Source organism: Balaenoptera physalus (assembly GCF_965194825.1).
Source record: "Balaenoptera physalus genome assembly, chromosome: 19".
NCBI lineage: Eukaryota > Metazoa > Chordata > Mammalia > Artiodactyla > Balaenopteridae > Balaenoptera > Balaenoptera physalus.
The window spans coordinates 3,162,575-3,179,246 of record NC_138900.1 but is presented as its reverse complement, the minus strand read 5'-3'; the positions used below and the strand labels follow the sequence as shown (position 1 = coordinate 3,179,246).

At 55.9% G+C, this 16,672-nt stretch overlaps 2 protein-coding genes across 8 annotated transcripts; both read right to left on the bottom strand.

Annotated features, from left to right (window-relative positions):
• ISOC2 (isochorismatase domain containing 2) lies at positions 1 to 7,482 on the bottom strand. Of its 7 annotated transcripts, none has more exons than XM_082436775.1 (7): positions 7,342 to 7,443; positions 3,976 to 4,019; positions 3,527 to 3,664; positions 2,714 to 2,923; positions 2,342 to 2,412; positions 2,064 to 2,181; positions 1 to 410 (listed from the first exon to the last, which is right to left on the bottom strand). In XM_082436775.1, exons 3-7 carry the CDS (start codon positions 3,659 to 3,661, stop codon positions 330 to 332), a joined length of 615 nt encoding a protein of 204 aa, XP_082292901.1. In that variant the 5' UTR covers positions 3,662 to 3,664; positions 3,976 to 4,019; positions 7,342 to 7,443; the 3' UTR covers positions 1 to 329. The 7 variants fall into 7 exon arrangements, with proteins under 7 accessions (XP_082292901.1, XP_082292902.1, XP_082292904.1 ...); XM_082436776.1 differs by having other exon boundaries at positions 3,527 to 3,682; positions 7,342 to 7,421; XM_082436778.1 differs by lacking the exon at positions 7,342 to 7,443 and adding an exon at positions 4,501 to 4,580 and having other exon boundaries at positions 3,976 to 4,022.
• Positions 7,483 to 7,810: 328 nt separating this feature from the next.
• LOC309648286 (uncharacterized protein C19orf85) lies at positions 7,811 to 15,458 on the bottom strand (the record flags this gene model as incomplete). The annotated part of the gene is given in 5 exon segments (XM_082436783.1): positions 7,811 to 8,946; positions 8,950 to 8,997; positions 8,999 to 9,130; positions 9,132 to 9,342; positions 15,286 to 15,458. Coding segments are annotated over 5 exon segments (627 nt in total). The 3' UTR covers positions 7,811 to 8,883.
• Between the last annotated feature and the right edge of the window lie 1,214 nt (positions 15,459 to 16,672).

Genomic DNA, 16,672 nt, shown 5'->3' with positions numbered 1-16,672 from the left:
CACAGTCACATCAATGTTTATTCTCTGAGACCGGGTCCCACACAGCCTGTGACACTCCCTCCCCCTTCCCTCGCCGCCCCTTGAAGTGGCCCGGGGGCCGAGCCCCACCTCCAGCTCGGCTCAGCCAACCCCCGCCCAGCTTCCAGGAGTCTCATTTGCATTTCCGGGAGCTGCCGCCCAATGGAAAAGCGGCACCCACATCCCCTCCTGAGGGGGCGGTACCCCCGGTGGACTGCACCACTCTTGGGATCCAAGAATGGGGGGGAAAGCGCTTCTGCCAAGGTCCCAGGGACAAGAAGGTGGTCTCCCCTCAAGGCAGGGTAGGGAGTTCAGCGGAAGAGGGGGTTCTGGCCATGGAAGAGGCCCAGCAGCCCGCTGTCTGGGGCAGGCTCCTTGATGATCTTCTGGATCTGTAGGGTAGGGGTAGGGAGTCAGGAAGCGTCAAGGGTTCTCATCCCCATGACAGATCCAAGGGATACTTCTCCATTTTCATCTCCCTTGCCCCCTTAGTAGCAACTGGCCAAACCAACCACTGCCTCTTCTCAAAACTTTTCTTGGGGTCTCCCTTTCACCATAGCCACCAGGGTTAGCACCTGGTCATCTGCCATCTTGGTCCACCTTGCTGACTTGGACCACTAAGGGTGACCGACTCTGTCCTGGGGCTTCTTGTCTGCACATGCTTCTTCTTAAGTACTCTCACCTCTCCTATCCCTCAACTCTCAAATCCAGTCTTCGCCTTGCCCCTCAACTCTGGACTCACTTATCCAGCTGCCTCTTAGATGTTGGTGGTCACTTGACCTCTCAACCTCATTGCCGCCACCTCCACCCCCATCAGTAGAGAGCTTGAGCAACTGCACTCAAGCCGGATCCCCTCTCTGTGCTGCCTTTTCACACCTTGCACCCATCAGCAATCCCTGTCATGCTAACCTGCAGAGATTAAAAAATGAAAATAAGCAAAGCCTGTATCCCCACCGCTGCCTCCACCCTGGTTTCCCCCCTTCCTACCACATATCCATTAGCCACCTGGCACCACACACAGATCTGACAGTGTCCAGCCCCCCCTGTGCAAACCCCCATGGCTGCCCCTCCCCACCCCCACCAAAATCTTTGGGAAGTCTCGGCTCTGGCTCCACCCTGCCTCCCCTCCTCCCACACTCACCCTGCACTCACCATGCCCTGCTACCGTTCCCTGAATAAGTCAAGTTCAGTCCCACGTCCAGGCTTTTGCCCTAGCTGTCCCCTCTGCCAGGACCACTTTTTGGATGACTGGCTGCTCCTGCACTTTCAGGTCTCCACTTTAAGGCCACCCCCCAGGAGGGGCCTCCCAGCTGCCAGCCCCCATCTTATTTCTCACACATTCCACATGTTCCCTCCCCAGCTCCAGGCCACAATGCGAAATTGAATACAGACTGTCTTTTGCTATTGCCCCTGGACCTGCCACAGTGGCTGGCACATAGTAGGTGCTCAATAAATGCTCAACAGAACTGAACTAAGAGGAGGGGAAGGGGCAGATCTCAGAGGGCTGGGAATCTCAAGTTTGGGCATGTCCTGTTATCCTAAGGGCCAAGGGTGTGAAGCAGTGGGGACTACCTGGTCAGACCTGGGTACTAGGAAGGCCACTCAGGTGGTGGGTGTGGAGGCTGGACCTGAGTGCCACAGACTGGAAGAGGGGGTGGCGGGAAAGGGTCAAGGGGCTCCCGTCTGCAGGGCCCCTGCTGGACTGTTCTCTCCCGTCTGCCTGGCTCCCTCCCATCTCTACCTCACTCTAAAATCACCTTCTTCCGGGAGGCCTCTGGACCACCTTAGGCAGCCCCTCCTCTGCACACCTGGCCCCCTCCCCTGCTTTATCTCTCTCTACAGTCCTCGTGGCCAGACAGCTTCTCCTTTCATTGATTTATGGTGTTGACCCACAGTCTCCCCCCACTAGAACTTAGCGCCCCTGGAGGAGGCAGCCTTCTGTGTTCCCAGATGTATTCTGTGAATATGTGGTGAGTGCTGAAAAGATATTTGCCGTTTGCATGGGAGATGGGGGAGGTCAGAGTGTGGGGCGTGGGGGTCAGTACCTCCTTGAACTGGGGGTGGGCGGCATCACGCACGAGCTGCAGAATGAGCCCTTCGCTGGTGGAGAGGAAGGCGCCGCTCTGGTGCATCCGGGACAGCGCCACCAGCCGGTCCACCTGGCTGCGGGGGGCGGGGGGGGCAGTGTGTGTATGCGGTGTCAGTGCCTTGGTCTGGACACCCAGACACCTGGCAAACTCGGCAGGGATTCCACCCCCTGGTTCTTCCTGGGTGCCCCAAACCCATCCCACATGCACCCCACCCCCTGAGGGGACCCTCTCACCTGCGGGAGGAGCAGGCGTCCACCACCACGTGGACCTGCAGCCCTTGGTCCAGGAGGTCCAGGGCTGTGTGCTAGGGGCAGAAAGAGGTCAGGGCTACCCCCGGACAAGAACAGTGATTGGGGAACCAGGATGGGGATGAGGGAGGCTCGGATCAGGGCAGGAGGTCCCCAGATTACAACGGGATCCTAGGCAGGATGGGAGCCCCAGGTAAAGAGAGGGGTCCTTAGTGAAGGTGAAAGTCCCAGGTCAGGAGGGGAGTCATGGGTCAGGAAGGGGAGGATAGAGAGTTCTGGGTCAGGAAAGACACCCTTTTTAGGTTGGGGAGGTCCCAGGTGTGAATGGAGGTCCCCAAGGTTCAGCTGGGGTCTCACCAAGATGCAGGCTTGTGCCTCCAAGCCACAGAGGAGCACAGAGCGCAGCTGGGGCCGTGCGTCCAGCTCCTGCTGCACCACGGGCACCATGCTGAAGCAGGTCTTGGCCCGTGGCTGCAGACCCTCAGCCCCCAGCTCGGGCACTGTGGGGCCCAGGCCTTGTGGGTACTGCTCTGTCAGCACAACGGGCACATCCAGGAGCCGGGCCACCTGGGTTGGGGTGAGGAGCAAAGGTCTGAGCCCAAGGAAGGGGCTGGGGGCCCAACTCCTAGGTCTGAGGGAGGAGGGGCCGGGGTCCTGGACTGGGGGGTCTGAGGGAGGCGGGGCCGGGGCCCTGGACTGGGGGGTCTGAGGGAAGAGGGGCCGGGGTCCTGGACTGGGGGGTCTGAGGGAGGAGGGGCCGGGGCCCTGGACTGGGGGGTCTGAGGGAGGAGGGGCCGGGGCCCTGGACTGGGGGGTCTGAGGGAGGCGGGGCCGGGGCCCTGGACTGGGGGGTCTGAGGGAGGAGGGGCCGGGGCCCTGGACTGGGGGGTCTGAGGGAGGCGGGGCCGGGGCCCTGGACTGGGGGGTCTGAGGGAAGAGGGGCCGGGGTCCTGGACTGGGGGATCTGAGGGAGGAGGGGCCGGGGCCCTGGACTGGGGGGTCTGAGGGAGGAGGGGCCGGGGCCCTGGACTGGGGGGTCTGAGGGAGGAGGGGCCGGGGCCCTGGACTGGGGGGTCTGAGGGAGGCGGGGCCGGGGCCCTGGACTGGGGGGTCTGAGGGAGGCGGGGCCGGGGCCCTGGACTGGGGGGTCTGAGGGGGGAGGGGCTGTACCTTGAGCATGCGGGCAGCCACAGAGACGATCTGGGGGAAGAACAAGACATGGCGGAACTTCTCCTGCATGTCGCACAGGAAGAGGATGGACGATCCAGGGATGACGCGTCCCAGGCCGGGCCTCGCAGCTGCCATGTCCTGGGGTGGGCAGGGGGGCTGAGGGAGTGGGGTCAGGCAGGGAGAGGGCTCCTCTGCATGTCCAGGGTCCACACGCTTACACCCCAGGCTCCAACTGTGATCCTCCTCCCACCCCCGGGGGGAAACCGAGGTCTAAGCAGTGACTGTCCTGACTGAGGGCCCGCTGCCCGTAGCAGAGGGAGCAGGACTTGAGCCCCGAGGCAAAAAGAGCTGCATTCTCCCAGCTGCGCCACCTCCCTCCTTCCTGGCCTGGGGTCCCTCAAGACTGACTGCCACCTCTGAAATGCAGTTCACCCGTGTGGAAAACTCACCAGCTGAGCCCCCCTCCAGGTTTTAGAAAGAAAGGCTGGGGTACCTGTGGAGTGGAATATTATCCAGCCATAGAAAGGAACGAAGCAACGACACAGGCCCCAGCGTGGAGGCCCCTCACCGCGATGCTCAGCGAGAGAGGCCAGTCACAAAAGACCAAACGCAGGAGTCCGTTTACGTGGAATGCCCCAAACCCAAAACGGCTGCGTCCATAGCGACGGAGCAGGTTGACGCGGCTGCGTCCATAGAGACGGAGCAGGTTGACGCGCTTCCACCGCAGGGCAGCGGGGGTGGGGGTGGGGGGGGTGGGGGGGGGTGCGGGGTGCGAGGAGTGGCTGAAAGGGCTACAGAGTTTCCGTGTGGGGAGATGGCAGTGTTCTGGAACTAGACAGTAGTGACGGTTGCCCAGTATCATGAGCATACTAAATGCCTCTTAATTGTACACTTTGAAATGGTCGAGATGGTAAAGCTTAGGTTATGTGTATTGTACCACAATTTTAAGAAAAAGAAAGAAAGGGACTTCCCTGGCGGTCCAGTGGTTAAGAATCTGTGCTTCCACTGCAGGGGGCACGGGTTCAGTCCCTGGTTGGGGAACTAAGATCCCGCATGCTGCGAGGTGTGGCCAAAAAAAAGAGAGAAATATAAAAATTAAGGGGGAGGGGACTGGTAGAGCCACCTGGCCAGCAGCCCTTTTAAAGGGGAGGACACTGAAGCCCCTGGGAGGCCATGAAGGCCAAGGTGCTGTGGGGACTAGAGGGGTGACTGCCCCTCCCCGCCCCCGTCAGGGTGAGCATCTGGGCCCTGGACACCCCAAGCCTCACATGTCCCAGCCAGAGGCTTGTGTCCCTGGGTGCCTGAGTTGCTGCACAAGTGGGAGTCCTGGCTTTTGTCTGCAGCTCCCTCCCTCTCTGCATGTTACTCACTTGTTTGTTAATTTATTTAGGAAACGGAGACCCTGTGGACCCAGTGGACCCAGTGGAGGGCAAGCCGGCTGACACTCACTCGGGGGAAGGTTCAGTGCTGGCTGGTGAGTCCCTGCAGGCGTCTATGATTATTCTTTAAACTGAACACATCTACCATTGAAAATGTTTTCTATGTGTGACATATCTAAAGTTTAAAAACTAGTGGATGGCTAAAATGGTGAATTTTATGCTGTGTGAATTTTGTCTCAAAAAACAAATGGAATGGAAACTCCCTCAACAACAAAACCGCACTGAATTAATTAATTGCATAATTACAACTGTGGCCAGTGCTAGGATCTCTAGGGAACCTAATCCATCTTGGCAGCGCTCTCCCTGCGGAAGTGAAGAGAGAGGGAAAGAAAACCACCTTTTTGAAAACACAGGGCTGACCCTATCTCTCAGCTCTCCCCAAGGCCCCATGGCTTCTCTCTGTCCTCAGGACTACGACGTACCCTCCTCCCACAAGGCGCTGGACCGGGACCTGCCCGCCTCGGTGGCCAAGTCCCACTTCAGGGCCTCTGCCCGGGCAGCTCCCTCCACCTGGAGTGCTCTCCTCACTCCCATTCTCGGCGTCAGCTCTCCAGGGGACAGGAGGGACAGGGTCAGGTGGGGGCGGGGGCGCTGGACCGTCCGGAAGCCTGTGACAGTGACAGGAGTCTAGAGCGAGGAGGAGCTTCCCTTTGGGCTGTAGGAGTGGGGATTGCAAGAACCCCTAGGGAGAACCATGTGCCCACGTTTCTCAGAATTACGGATGCACAAACCCTGTGACCCAGAGAACTCACTCCTAACTATCCTAAGTATTTATCCTGCAGACATACCGGTGAAATGACACAAAGTTATTCATTACGGGACAAGGTTATTCATTACAGGACAAGGTTATTCATTACAGCACAAGGTTATTCATTATGGGCATCTTCCCAGAGCAAAAGAATAGAAATAAATCCAACTTCCACGGTTAGGGTACTGGTTATGTAAGTTATGGTATATCCATACCATGGAATTCTTTGCAGCCAGGAAGAATCACAAGGGAGATCTTTAAGTAACAACGTGGAAAAGTGTCCAAGAGATGTTAACAGTGAAGAAAAAAAAAAAGCATAATAGTGTGTCTAACAATGCTCCCATTTGTGCCAAAATGCAAGAAGAAAACAAAGTGTAGGTACTGTTCCTATCTGTATCTGCTCTCTCTGGAACGCACATAAGGAACAGGCTCTTTCTGCAGGGACAGGCCTCTGAGGGGCGGAGTGTGAAGGACATTTGATTTTCACTGTGTACTAGTCTGTTGCTTTTGAATTTTGGACAATGTGTAACAGGTTGTCTAGTCAGGAATAAATACGATACAGTAAAGGATTTACATAAGGCAAGAACCCAGCAAAACCAACCTGTGGCATTAAAGTTATGATAACAGTTATCCTTGGGCGGCAGTGTTGAAGGAGGGGGTGCAAGGGGGGTTTCTGGGGTGTGGGGGACGTTCGGCTTCTGGATTTGGATGCTGTTCACACCAGAGCGTTCTCTTTGTGAAGTTATTTGAGCTGTATATCTGTGATTTCTGTTTTCCTACATATGTGATATACTTCCATAAAAAGTTTTCAAAATATACAATAAAATAGGGAGGCTTCGCTGGCTGCGGTGGGGCTGGACTGGAGGTGGAGGCCAGGGCGAAGGTGGGGGCTGGGGTCCAGGTGGCCAAGGGTGAGGCCTGGGCTCCAGTTCAGGCAGCGGGGACAGAGCGGGGAGGGGGCAGCTGGGCCTGGCTGTGGTCAGAGGGGGAAGAAGGAAGATCCTCAGGTTGCCAGTGGTCCGAGGGTGGCAGGTTCCAGGGACTAACTGGGGACCTGGAGAGGGGAACTGATTTGGGGGAGAAGATGAAAATGTGTGTGTGGTGGGGGGCGGTGAATGTGGGGAGGGGGTCTCGGCTGGAGACAGAGTTGGCGGTACTCTGGGGAAATGATGAAAATTCAGAACGCAGCTCTGGGTGGAGGGAGCCCGAGGCCGGAGGAGGAGGAGCGGCCCGAGGTGGGCGGCAACCTGAGGAGCGAATGGGGCTGTTTAGATCCCCACGTGGGCTGGGGAACCCGGTTCTGCAGCCGAGACTGGCTGGCGGTGTGACCTTAAGCAAGTTTCAGCTCTGTCTGAGCCTCAGTTTTCTTCTTGAGGAAATGGGAGCCAAACCCACCCACCACGCAGGGGTGACGCGGAAACTTGGTAGAGAGGGCGGAAGCGGCCCGTGGAGAATTCGAGCCCCTGGCTAGCCAATTCTGGAGGGCCCAGGCAGGAGTCCTCCCCCGGCTGTCCTCCACCAGCAAGGCGGGGAGGTCGGTCCCCCCGCAGCGCCAGAGGGGCCTTATCAGGAAGGCGCCGGGACGGGGCCCGGCCCGTCCGCCGCATGTGAGGCCTGGAGCCACTTACCTCCCGCAGCTGGACTTCCGCCGCTCAGGCCCACCCGCGGGGTTCGCAGGCCTGGTAGATGTTTCCCAAAGCCCGGACACTTGGCCCGCCCCCGGCTCCGTCCGCGTCCCGCCCACCAGGGCTGAGCCGCCCAATAGGCACTCGTCTAGCTCTGCTCAGCCCCACCCCCCCGCCCCCAGCCAATCCGCAAGCGCCGCTACTTCTCCCTGGGGGGGGGGGCTGCGTGTGGGCCAGACTGTGCTTCCTGAGAGCGTGATTGGCCCGTCAGGGGGCGGGAAAGCAGCCAGTCTGACCAATGGGGAGTCGTGACAGGCGTGAGTGGCGGGCCTAAGGCGGAGCGGCGCGGTGGGTACCGAGAACGCGGACTCCAGCTGGAGAAGTGGGTGGGTCGCTACCTGCCCCGCTGTAAAGTTCAGACCCCGTAGGCCGAGAGGGAGGGAGGGAGGTGCTGTGCCCGGGGCAGGGGAAGGCTTGGGGTTCGAACCCTTGCCCTTCTGTTTAGAGACAGAAACTTAGCAAAGAGACCCAAGCATTTTCCTGGAAAGGGTTAAAGGCGCGACGAAGCCAAGAAGTCCCTCCCTCTCCCCGCACGTTCGTTCTCTGTGCCTCAGTTTCCCCATCTCACAGCACCTGCCTCCTACGGTGGTGTTCGTAATATTTAGACTGTGCTTGGAAATGGGGTTGAAAGAGAAGGAGAGTGAACTTGCCATCAGTCTTGGAATAAAATCCAAACTACTCCCAATTCATGGTGTGCCTTTGTCAGCCTCTCGACCTCACCTCTTACCACTCTCCCTCGTCTCACTCCACTCCAGCCATGCTGGCCTCCTTTACTGTTCCCGCAACGTCCCACCTCAGGGCCTTTGCACGAGCTGGTTCCTCTGCCTGGAATCCCAGACTTTCGCAGTACCAGCTCCTCCTTGTCATTCAAGGCCCTCCCTGACCACCCTACATCAAGTAGTCACCTGACCAGGTCGCTGTTCTATTTTCTTCACAGCACTAATGCCAATCTGAAATTGGAAATTTATCTCGTGTTTAAAAAAATGTATGGATGTACTCATTTATTTTCAGTACCCCCGACTTTACCCCCCTCCCATGTGAACTCCGCGAGGGCAGAGATGTTATCTGTTTTATTCACTGCTGAATCCTCAGCACCCAAACCTGGGCCTGGCACATAGTAGGCACTCAGCAAATCTTTGGGAATAGTAAGATGACACCAGACACTAGGCAGAGGTGAACCAGGGTAAGAGGGAGCTGAAGGGACAGTTGCCAAGGAGGTGGGGCTGGAAAGAAAGAAGGGAGGAGGTGGGGGAGGGAGAGCGTGAACCCCCTCAAAGGGGCTGTGGTGGGGGAACTGGACCTGGGAGAAGACCCATGAGGCCGTGGTCAGAGGTGGGAGTCTGGGCTTGGTTCATATTCCCAGAGGCTGCCAGGAGGGTAGTGGATGGGACAGGGGGCTCCTGGGGGGGCGGTGGCTGAAGAGCTGTCACGGAGGGAGGGGCAGTTTGGTTTGTCTGGGAGCCTGGGCTGGGTTGTGATTGGGTGTCATGGGGAGCGGGTCCCCCAGCCTTCAGGGATCCTATGAGAATGGCAGGCACAAGACACCTCTCACCTGCCCACCCAACCCCCCTCAGGAGCTGAGAGCTCTTTCCCTCCCCCCCAGGGCATGCAGGGTAGGGAGCAGGGGTTCGTAGAAGTGTGGGTCCTGCCTCAGGTCCGCCTGGCCCAGCACACAATGGGACAGGTCAGATGGCACTGAGGGACACTCTGGGGGGACTACAATGTCCTCAAGAGAGGTCGTGGGTGGAGGCGTCCAGGGCAGCGAGACTCAGGCTGGGGCCGGCATGGGGTGCCTCAGTGGGAGCCACAGCACAGGCCATCCCCAGGAAGGGGGCTGGAGGTGGTGGAGGTGGCCTTTGGGGTGGCGGTCTCTGGGGAGGTGCCTCCTGGGACAGGATGGATATGGCCAGGCGCTGGGTGGCAGCTTTGATCTTGGCAAACTGCCTTCAGAGAGAGCCAGGCATTAGCTGGGTGACCACGAAGGATTCCCCTCCCATCTGCCATCCCAGGAGTGATTTGTCCCTTCTCTCCCTCCACAATTTTCTTCTCTGTGCTAGTGTCTCTGCCCCGGGTCCACTTTCATGAGTCTGACAATGTAATCGTTTTAACCCCATTCATAGGGAAGCTCTGAACAGCTGTGGGGTTTGTGCACTGCACAAGACAGCACATCTCGTCCAACACTACGCACATTTTTTTTTAAATTATTTTTTTTTATGGCTGTGTTGGGTCTTCGTTTCTGTGCAAGGGCTTTCTCTAGTTGTGGCAAGCGGGAGCCACTCTTCATCGCGGTGCGCGGGCCTCTAACTATCGCGGCCTCTCTTGTTGCGGAGCACAGGCTCCAGACACGCAGGCTCAGTAGTTGTGGCTCACGGGCGCAGCTGCTCCGTGGCATGTGGGATCTTCCCAGACCAGGGCTCGAACCCGTGTCCCCTGCACCGGCAGGCAGATTCTCAACCACTGCGCCACCAGGGAAGCCCACTACGCACATTTTTGACATTTAGATTTAATATGACTATATTCCAACATGTAGAAGTAAAAAATGTCTTAAGGAAGGGGTGCCTTTAAAAAAGTTTTCACACAAAGGGGCACTGTGGGCTGGCAATGTGACTATAACATGATGCCCTGTGCATTCTACTGCCTAAATAGTTATGAATCTGCATCTCCACCAACCCTCTCAGTATCTCCACTAACCCCTGGTTGGAGTCCCCAGCTTCCCCCACCTGGATGATGGTAATAGCCATTGCACAGGTCTCCCCCCAGTATTCCTAACCCCTCAGTAACAATGCAGACGGATCTCACAAGCTGTTAGGGGCTGAACTGTGTCCCCCTAAAATTCATATGTTGAAGTTTTAACCCCCAGGACCTCAGAATGTGACTGTATTTGGAGACAGGGTCTTTAGAGAGGTGATTACATTAAAATGACATCATCAGTGTGGTCCCTAATCCAGCGAGAGGAGATTAGGACACACAGAGGGATGACCACGTGTGAAGCCAAGGAGAGAGGCCTCTCCCTGCCAACACCTTGATCTCGGACTTCAGCCTCCAGAATCATGAGAAAGTATCAATACATTTCTGTTGCACCAGTCTGTAGTGTTTGATTATGGAAGTTCTAGCAGGTTAATGCAAAAACATAATGTTGAACAAAAGCGGTTAGACTTAGAATAAGTGGATACGTGACGCCATTTAAATAAAGTTCAAAAACAGGCTAACTCAATCGACAGTGAGAGAAACCAGGATGTGTGGCTCATGGGAAGGAGGTACTACCAGGGTCTCTGGGACAAGGAATGCCCTGTTCCTGGATCTGAGTGTTGGTTACGTTAGTGGGGCCCCTTTGGGAAAACTCATTAAGCTCCACTCGGATGATGTGTGCATTTTTTTGTACTATGTTAAACTTCCAGGAAAAGGTTTATTTAAAAATGTATCTGATATTGTATGACTCTGTTTATGTGAAATGTCCAGAATAGGCAAATCCCTGGAAACACAGAGCAGATTGGTGGTTACCAGGTGCTGGCGGGGAGGGGAGGATGGGGAGGGAATACTAATGGGTACCGATTCTCCTTTGGGGCTGATGAAAATGTTCCAGAACTAGGTGGAGGTGATGGTTGCAAAACATTATGAATATACAAAATGCCTCTGAATTGTACACTTTAAAATGTTCAAAATGATGAATTTTATGTTATATATATATATTTATTTAATTAATTAATTAATTTAATTTATTTATTTTTGGCTGCATTGGGTCTTCGTTGCTGCACGCGGGCTTTCTCCAGTTGCGGTGAGCGGGGGCTACTCTTCCTTGCGGTGCACATGCTTCTCATTGTGGTGGCTTCTCTTGTTGCAGAGCACGAGATATAGGCGCGCGGGCTTCAGTAGTTGTGGCGCATGGGCTCAGTAGTTGTGGCTCGCGGGCTCTAGAGCACAGGCTCAGTAGTTGTGGCACGTGGGCTTAGTTGCTCCGCGGCATGTGGGATCTTCCCGGACCAGGGCTCGAACCCGTGTCCCCCGCCTTGGCAGGCAGATTCTTAACCACTGCGTCACCAGGGAAGCCCAGTGTTATATATATTTTACCATATTTAGTGAGAACTGCCACTGTGACACTGTCTTTGATGCCAAGGAGAATAGTTATGCTCTGAGTGCCCCAGGGAAAGTTTTCAGTAATGGGAGGTCAGGTTAAATGACAGAGAGGGTGCGAGGGTGGGGGCGGGGGACTGATTTAAGATTCATGACAACTACATGCCATGTATGGTCCCTGACCTGAACAAAGTAAGGATAAATGGTGTTTAGGGCTGAAGAGTCGTGACATTTGTGATTTACTTTTAAACTATTTAAAAACATGTAGATGAAGGAAATAGGCTAAGATGTTATGGACAGTAAAATCTAAGTGATGTTACATGAGGGATCAATAGGTCAGTGGCTCTTAAACTTCAGTGCACAACAGGAAGGACACCTGGAGGGCTTGTGGGAATGCTAGTTCCTGGGTCCCTGAGTTTCTGTGGGGGGGTCCGAGAATTTGCATTGCTAACACATTCCCAAGTGATGCTGAGGTGCTGGTACTGCTGGTCTGGGGACCACCTTTTTAGAACTGCTGCCTCAGACAACTGTCTTGACTTTTCTGTGGGTTTGAAAAATGTTCACAAAAAGTTAAAATTTCATAGCGTGGGTGGGAGGGGGTTCCTGAGCGAGCAGGGCCTGAGCGGACCTGGAGGGAGGAGGAGGGCGTGGGTGGGAAGATGCTGAGGAGAGCTTGTCTCTGACCTGGATCTTCCTAGGCTGAGCTTGAGTGCTGAGGGGAATGTGCTTCAGAGCTACCTGGGCTGCCCTCAAGGCCACTGGTGGGCAGCCTGTGTCTCTGGGGAGCATGTGGCAGAACCGGGCATGGGGGTGGGGAGGTTCGGGATGCTCTAGCAGAGAAGCTGGCCCTGGGGAGCAGGGAGGACAGACAGGGAGCCTGGGAGGCCAGAGGCTGGCATTATCACAGGGTCCAGATTGGGGCGAGGGCTGAAGATAGGGAGGGGTCCTTGAGCAGTTGATGAGGAGGCTGAAGAGGAGTTAGGAGGCCAGCTCTGGAACACAGGGCTGGACCCTGTTTGGGGACGTGATTGTTTTCCTCTTCAGTGGTGTATGTGTGTGTGCGGAGTGAGCATTCTGGGTGCGGCCACAGCTGGGCATCCTGGTGGAAGGCGGCTTGCAGTGTGGGCGCAGTGGCTAGGCTGGACCGGGCTCCCATCTACTCAAATTTGGTCCCACGACCTCCTGAGGCAAGGTCCTGGGCTGGCTGGGAGGAGCCACCTACTTACAGAAAAGCAGGTCCTTTGGCAAGTCACTTTACCTCTCTGTGCCTCAGTTTCCTCATCTGAAAAAGGAGGATTATAAGAGCACCTACCTCCTGGGGTTACTGTCAGGGAGTATGGAGTCATACTCACTGTAAGTGAGTACTGTGAGTTAAAACTGAAGAACTTAGAACAGTGCTTCTGCACATATTAAGTATCAGATATTTTGCGACCATCATCGCCATCACCATCATCCTCACCATATCACCATCATCCTTATCATCATCACCATCACCATTACTATCATCATTACCATCACCATCATCACCACCATCACCATCATCACCACCATCACCATCATCATCACCATCACCATCACTATCACCATCATCATCCTCACCATCATCCTTATCATCATCACCATCACTATTACTATCATCATCCTCACCATCATCCTCACCATCATCATCACCATCACCATCACTATCATCACCATCATCATCCTCACCATCATCATCACCATCACCACTATCACCATCATCCTTATCATCATCATGACCATCACCATCACCATTACTATCATCATCACCATCACCATCATCATCACCATCATCCTCATCCTCATCACCATCACCACTATCACCATCATCCTCTTCATCCTCACCATCACCATCATCACTATCACCATCATCCTCTTCATCCTCACCATCACCATCACCACTATCACCATCATCCTCATTATCATCACCATCACCATCACTATCATCATCACCGTTATCATCCTTACTACCATCATCACCCTCACCATCATCATGATCACCATCACCATCATCCTCATCACCATCACCATCACTGTCATCATTACCATCATCATCCTTACTATCATCATCGCCATCACTGTCACCATCACCATCACCATCATCATCCTCATCATCATCACCATCATCACCATCATCATCAAGTCCCTGAGATGCTATATCCAGGCAGGACTATAAAGTGGTCCAGAGCATGGGCTCTGGATTCAGACTGCCTAGGGTTGTATCAACTGTCTAGCTGTGTAGCCTTGGACAAGTCATTGGACCTCTCTGAGCTTCCTTGTCTGTAATATAGGGGAAAGACAGAACCTACAGTGTGAGTTTGTTGGGAGCATTAAGTGACGTAGTGTATGGCAAGGCCTTAGTACACTGTACCTGGCACACAGCAACCTCAAAAAATGGTTACTGTCAGAGGGTGAGGGGAGAGCACAGGGCAAGGTGGGATGGTGCTGGGTGGGTGTGAGAGGGGGGACAGGCTGAGCAGAGACCTGAAGGAACAGAAGTCTCCATCCACATTCCTGGAGACAGGGAAAGGCATTGTACCACAAAGGGAAGAGCATATGCAAAGGCCCAGAGGCTGAATGGTGAAGTGCTAGATGGGGAGCTGGGGCTGGCAGGGGAACAGGGGCTAATAGGGCAGAGCCTTTGTCCTGAGGGCGATGGGGAGCCATGGGAGAGGGGCCAAGTGTGGTGTGTGGGTTAGAAAGGCGCTACCTTCAAAAAGCCCCAGAGTCGGACCCCATCTCCACACCCCAGTCCCCCACCCATCATCTGAGCCACCATCATCCCTCTCCTGGATCACTGCAGTAGCCTCCTACACAATCTGATCTCCGCTCAACAGTCAGAGGGATCCTTTCAGATTGTACCACATCCCAGCCCAGAGCCCAAGTCCCTCCAGAGGCCCATGAGGTCTCCACAATCAGGCCCCTGTTTCTTTTGAACCTAATTCCCTTCCCCTTTCACTCTGTTCCAGCCACCCCAGCCTTCTTACTTGCCCTCGAACACACCAGGGATGTTCCTGCCTCAGGGTCTTTGCACGTGCTGTCCCCTTCCTGGGATGCTCTCCCTCAGACATCCACAGGGCTCCTTCCCTCACCTCTCTCAGGTCTCTGCTCAAATGTCACCTCCTCAGTGAGGCCTTCCCTGACACCTTACCTAAAGTACCAACCCTCCCCCAGCATGCCCTCCGCAGCACTTATCACCTTCGAACACACCATATTGTTTGTAAAAATCGAGGTAAAATTCATATCACTTAAAATGAACCATTTTAAAGTGTGCAATTCACTGGCATTCAGTACATTCATGATGTCGTGCAACCACCACCTCTAATTAGTTCCAGAACTTTTCATCACCCTGGAAGGAAACCCGGTACCTATTAGCAGTCTCTTCCCGTCACCCCCCACCCGCCCCTGGCACCCACTAATCTGCTTTCTGGCTCTGTGCATTTGCCCGTTCTGGATGTTTCACAGAAATGGAATGATACAATAGGTTGCCTTTTGCGTCTGGCTGCTTTCACTCAGCACCGTGTCTTCAAGGCTCCTCCACTTTGTACCATCATACCGTATCATTCATCTCTTTATTTTGGCTGTCCCTTATCAGCTGCCTGCCCACTGGAACACGAGCTCCATGAAGACAGAGAATTTTGTCTGCTTTGTACTGATGGGTCTCTGGGGCCTGGCGCACAGTCGGCACTCAGTAAATGCATACTGGTGTTGATTGCATCCAGCTCCGGGGTCCACTTCTCTCTGTTTGGTCTGGTCTCCCCAACACCAAGGGCTCCCCTCCCACCCCGCCCCCCTCACCTGCAGATCTGGTTGTGCAGGAACCTCCTGTGGTTGGGCCTCCTTTTGGGGGGCCGGGGCCGCCGGGGGTTCAGGGTGCGCAGCACATAGGCGGCTGCCCCAGTCACGAAGGCACACAGCTCCCGGGGGCCGGGCTCGGAGATTCCAGGGGCTGCCGGAGCCCCGGGGTGCATGGCCAGGGTGATCTGGAGTAGCTCCCCACAATGCTGATCATAAAGCAGCCCCCCAAATCTGTGAGGGGCAAGGAGCAGCCAGGGCTGGGGGTTCAGGGCTGGGGGTGGGGGGACAGGAAGAGAGATGGGCTTTGGGAGGGTGGGTGGGCTGTGCAGGGAAGGGCCCTCCCCGGACTGGCAGAGGCAGGGCCTGGGCAATTGGAACAGGGCCTTCGTCCTGTGCCCTCGCCTCATCCCTGAGGTTTGAGGCACCTGTAGGTGGGGGTCTGATATAGGAAGGCAAGGGGGCAGGGAGGGGAGGGGTCTTTCTGTGTGCCCCCCAAGGGCCCAATGAGCACATAGTTGGACCTTCGATCTGGGACAGTGCAGTGTAGGTGGGGGGCCAGAGAAAAGCTCCTGGAGATGGCCAATTAAGGGGACAAAGCCCTCATTAGGGAAGCGAGGCCAGGAGCCGAGTCAAGCGCAGCGATTAGCGTGGAGGAGCCATGATTGCAGGCTAGCGGAGGGGCGGTGGGAGGCTTGGGTGCGGGCTGGGAAGGAGGGGAGGTGGCCCCCCGGGGGCATGCCGGGAGCCCCCCACTGTGGGCAGACATCCCACATCCACCCACCCACCTCCAGACCCACTTGCCCGTGCCTCCTTGCCTGCCTCTGCCCCAGGCCCGGCGCCGCGGGGAAACAGCCTCAGAGAGCAGCTTGCCGGTGCCCAAGGTCTTCCAGCCTGCAGGAGGGGCTGGCTTCGGGGGGAGGGTTGACCCCCAATCCTGCGTTTCATTTCATACCCGAGCTTCTGAGTGAGCAGGGGAGAGGGGAGGGGGGACACCTGTGGTGTGGGCCTCGCTGCTCAGGTGGATGACATGGGTGACAGCCAGGCTGTGGCAGGAGGGGAAGAGAAAACATGGGCATGGTTCCCCCCAAGGCATTTCACTGGGGGACTGGGGGACCCTGGTGTTTCCGGGGAGCTGGGCCGTGGCAGGGAGGAGGGGCTGGCTCCTGGGGCTGGTAGTGGGGTCCTCTTGCCTCTGGGAGGGTGTTGGCCAGAGTGGGGGAACCTGGTCTCGGCCGGTGCGGGAGGGGGCGTCTCAGTGTTTGCTCTGAGAAGACTGCATTGGGGGTTTGTGTCGGGAGGTATATGAGCGTCCTGCGGATGCCCTAACACGTTATCGCAAACCTAGTGGCTTAAAACCATGCACAGGGTCTTTCCTGGTGGCACAGTG

What these genes read in the sequence shown, in the direction of transcription:
- ISOC2 (XM_082436780.1), bottom strand. Translation starts at nt 3,661, where the DNA reads ATGGCAGCTGCGAGGCCCGGCCTGGGACGCGTCATCCCTGGATCGTCC. An exon ending in TGGCTGCCCGCATGCTCAAG is followed by an intron (nt 2,924 to 3,526) that starts GTACAGCCCCTC and finishes ACCCCAACCCAG; the next exon opens with GTGGCCCGGCTCCTGGATGT. An exon ending in CCCACCCCCAGTTCAAGGAG is followed by an intron (nt 411 to 2,063) that starts GTACTGACCCCC and finishes CCTACCCTACAG; the next exon opens with ATCCAGAAGATCATCAAGGA.